The 2,298-nt window shown below is 54.8% G+C and overlaps 1 protein-coding gene across 1 annotated transcript in view; it reads left to right on the forward strand.

Annotated features, from left to right (window-relative positions):
* The first annotated feature begins 428 nt into the window (after nt 1–428).
* The window catches only part of LOC144175174 (uncharacterized), a 17,331-nt gene continuing 15,461 nt past the window's right edge, over nt 429–2,298 (forward strand). Inside the window, exon 1 of the mRNA XM_077704278.1 lies at nt 429–494. Coding sequence (XP_077560404.1) covers nt 429–494 — 66 coding nt within the window. The remainder of the gene's footprint in view (nt 495–2,298) is intronic.

Below are 2,298 nucleotides of genomic sequence, written 5' to 3' on the forward strand. Positions count from 1 at the left end.
CAGCTATAACTACATCAAGGACTTCCTTACGGATCGGATGGCAGAACTCCACGCGTGGGACCCACAGCTCAAAGAGAAGATGCTCGGCAGCCCAGGCACGCCACAAGGATCGGTCGTCTCACCGTCCCTCTTCAACCGCGTCATGATCGGGGTTGCGGAGGCGCTGGCGTGAACGGGCGTCCGGCATACCATATACGCCGATGACATCACGCTGTGGGTCGCCGGCGGCAGCGACCCATACATCGAGAGTGAACTGCAAGCGGCAGTCACCGCCATCGAGCAGCACCTCGTTGGAACCGTCCTAGCAAGTCTTCGTGCTCGCACCGAAACGCGGGGGCAATACGCCGCAGCGCGAAGCCGACCGTATCAACATAGTCACCGCATTAGGGCAACGCATCCCCGAAGTAACAAGACTCAAGGTTTTGGGCATGATCATTGGCAAGAACAACATCAACGGCGAAACCCTTGCCAAGCTCAACAGCAAGGCGGCCGAGGCAATTCGTCTCATTCACCACATTTCATGAAGGAGGACAACCTCGTGAGACTCGTCCAGTCCTTCGCCATCAGCCACATTACGTAGGTGGCCGCGTACCATAACTGGAGGGTCATGGAACGGGCCAAAATCAATACACTCATACGTAAGGCTTACAAATCGGCTCTAGGCCTCACGGGAACCACGAGCACGGCGCGCTTAAGCTAGGAGTGCACAATACCCTGGAAGAAATCGTGGAGGCGCAGCTGGAACGCCTCTTCACGACAGGACGCCAGATCCTCGAGAACCTTGGCTACAACCTCCGCACGCCGGACTGGCAACAGCGCGACATAAACGAGGAAGCGATGGCGCACATATGCGTTGATCCAATACCTAGGAACGTGCACTCAGAGAACCACAAGTAGAGACGTGCAGCGCGGGCCAAAACCCTCATCGAGATGCACGCCCAAGACGGGCACACGTGTTACGTCGACACAGCAGACTACCAGCATGAAGGGTAAGTCGCGGTCGCCGTTAAGGTTTCCACTGGCACCAAGACCACAACTGCGAGCGTACGGTGCACCGACGCCATAGACGCCGAGGAGGTCGCCATCGCCCTGGCTATCTGCGAGGCTGAGTACCGCACAGTGCTCTGTGACTCGAGAATGGCCGTACGCAACTACGCTAAAGGTCGCGTTTGCTCCAAGACGGCAGCCATCATCGATAAGGCCAGGCTCTAGGGCAGAGCGGTTCGTGTCAAGTGGCTTCCGGCGCACACGGGCGAATGCGCCACTGCATGCATCCAACCACAACGAGACGGCACACTCGGAGAGAGAGAGAGAATAAACTTCTTTGTTCGTCAAGTGGGGAAACGTATTCGTTTGAAGAAGCCTAGGTATTCTCTCCTGGGCTTTCGTTAAGGATTCGTGGGCTGGGGGGTAAATCCTGCGGTCGAGCCTGTAATGCTGACTGATCTCGTGGTAGGTGAGCAATAGGCTCGCAGCCTCTATTCCTCGTGGTGCCCGGCGGGATAGCTCTCGGGGAGTGTTATGGGCGGTGTTGTTTCCCTGGAGGATCGAATGGGCTGGAGTCCACAGTATTTTTACTCGTCGGTGATGCGGACGTTGAAGAATATGTAAGGCACATTTGCATATTCTTCCATGGAGGTAATTTCGGCGTGCCTGTTGCGAATCTGTTATAACTGCATCTGCGGTTGTGTGAGAGATGGCCAGGCCAACGGCAGCCTCTTCTGCTTGGTCAGTGGTCTTGCAGGGTAGGGTGATGCCGGTAATATGCGACGTTGCGGTTGTCACAACAGCAGTCATCGATCTCCTTCTGGCGTAGTCTGCCACATCAGTATAGACCGTGCGTGCCCTGTTGTCGTTGACCCTTCCGATTGCACGAGCTCTTGCCTCTCTTCTGCCTGCATGGTGTACTGTGCATATTGCGTGGTATGGGCGCTACTGCCATCTTCTCTCGCAGTTCGATTGGCACATCCCGATACTGTATCTCTACAGGGGACGTCATTCCTAGTCTGCCTAGGAGGCTTCTCCCAGTGATATTTGACCTCAATCCTTGTCGCTGGTTTGATAGATGAGCCTCGATGATTTCAGCCACTGTTGTTAATACCCAGTTTTAAAGGTTTTCATTCGAGGTGCTTACTGGGAGCCCCAGAGCCTGCTTATATGCCTTTCTGATTAATGCGTTCAATTTAGCTGTTTCAATCTTATTGAGTATGGCATATGGAAAGGTGTAAGCCAGTCGGGACATCACAAAGGCCTCAACGAGCCGAAGTGTGTCCGCCTCTGTCATGCCCGTAGACTTTG

The sequence above is a fragment of the Haemaphysalis longicornis genome, unplaced genomic scaffold, assembly GCF_048455015.1.
Source record: "Haemaphysalis longicornis isolate Haplotype H1 unplaced genomic scaffold, Haemaphysalis longicornis Haplotype H1 scaffold_3, whole genome shotgun sequence".
NCBI lineage: Eukaryota > Metazoa > Arthropoda > Arachnida > Ixodida > Ixodidae > Haemaphysalis > Haemaphysalis longicornis.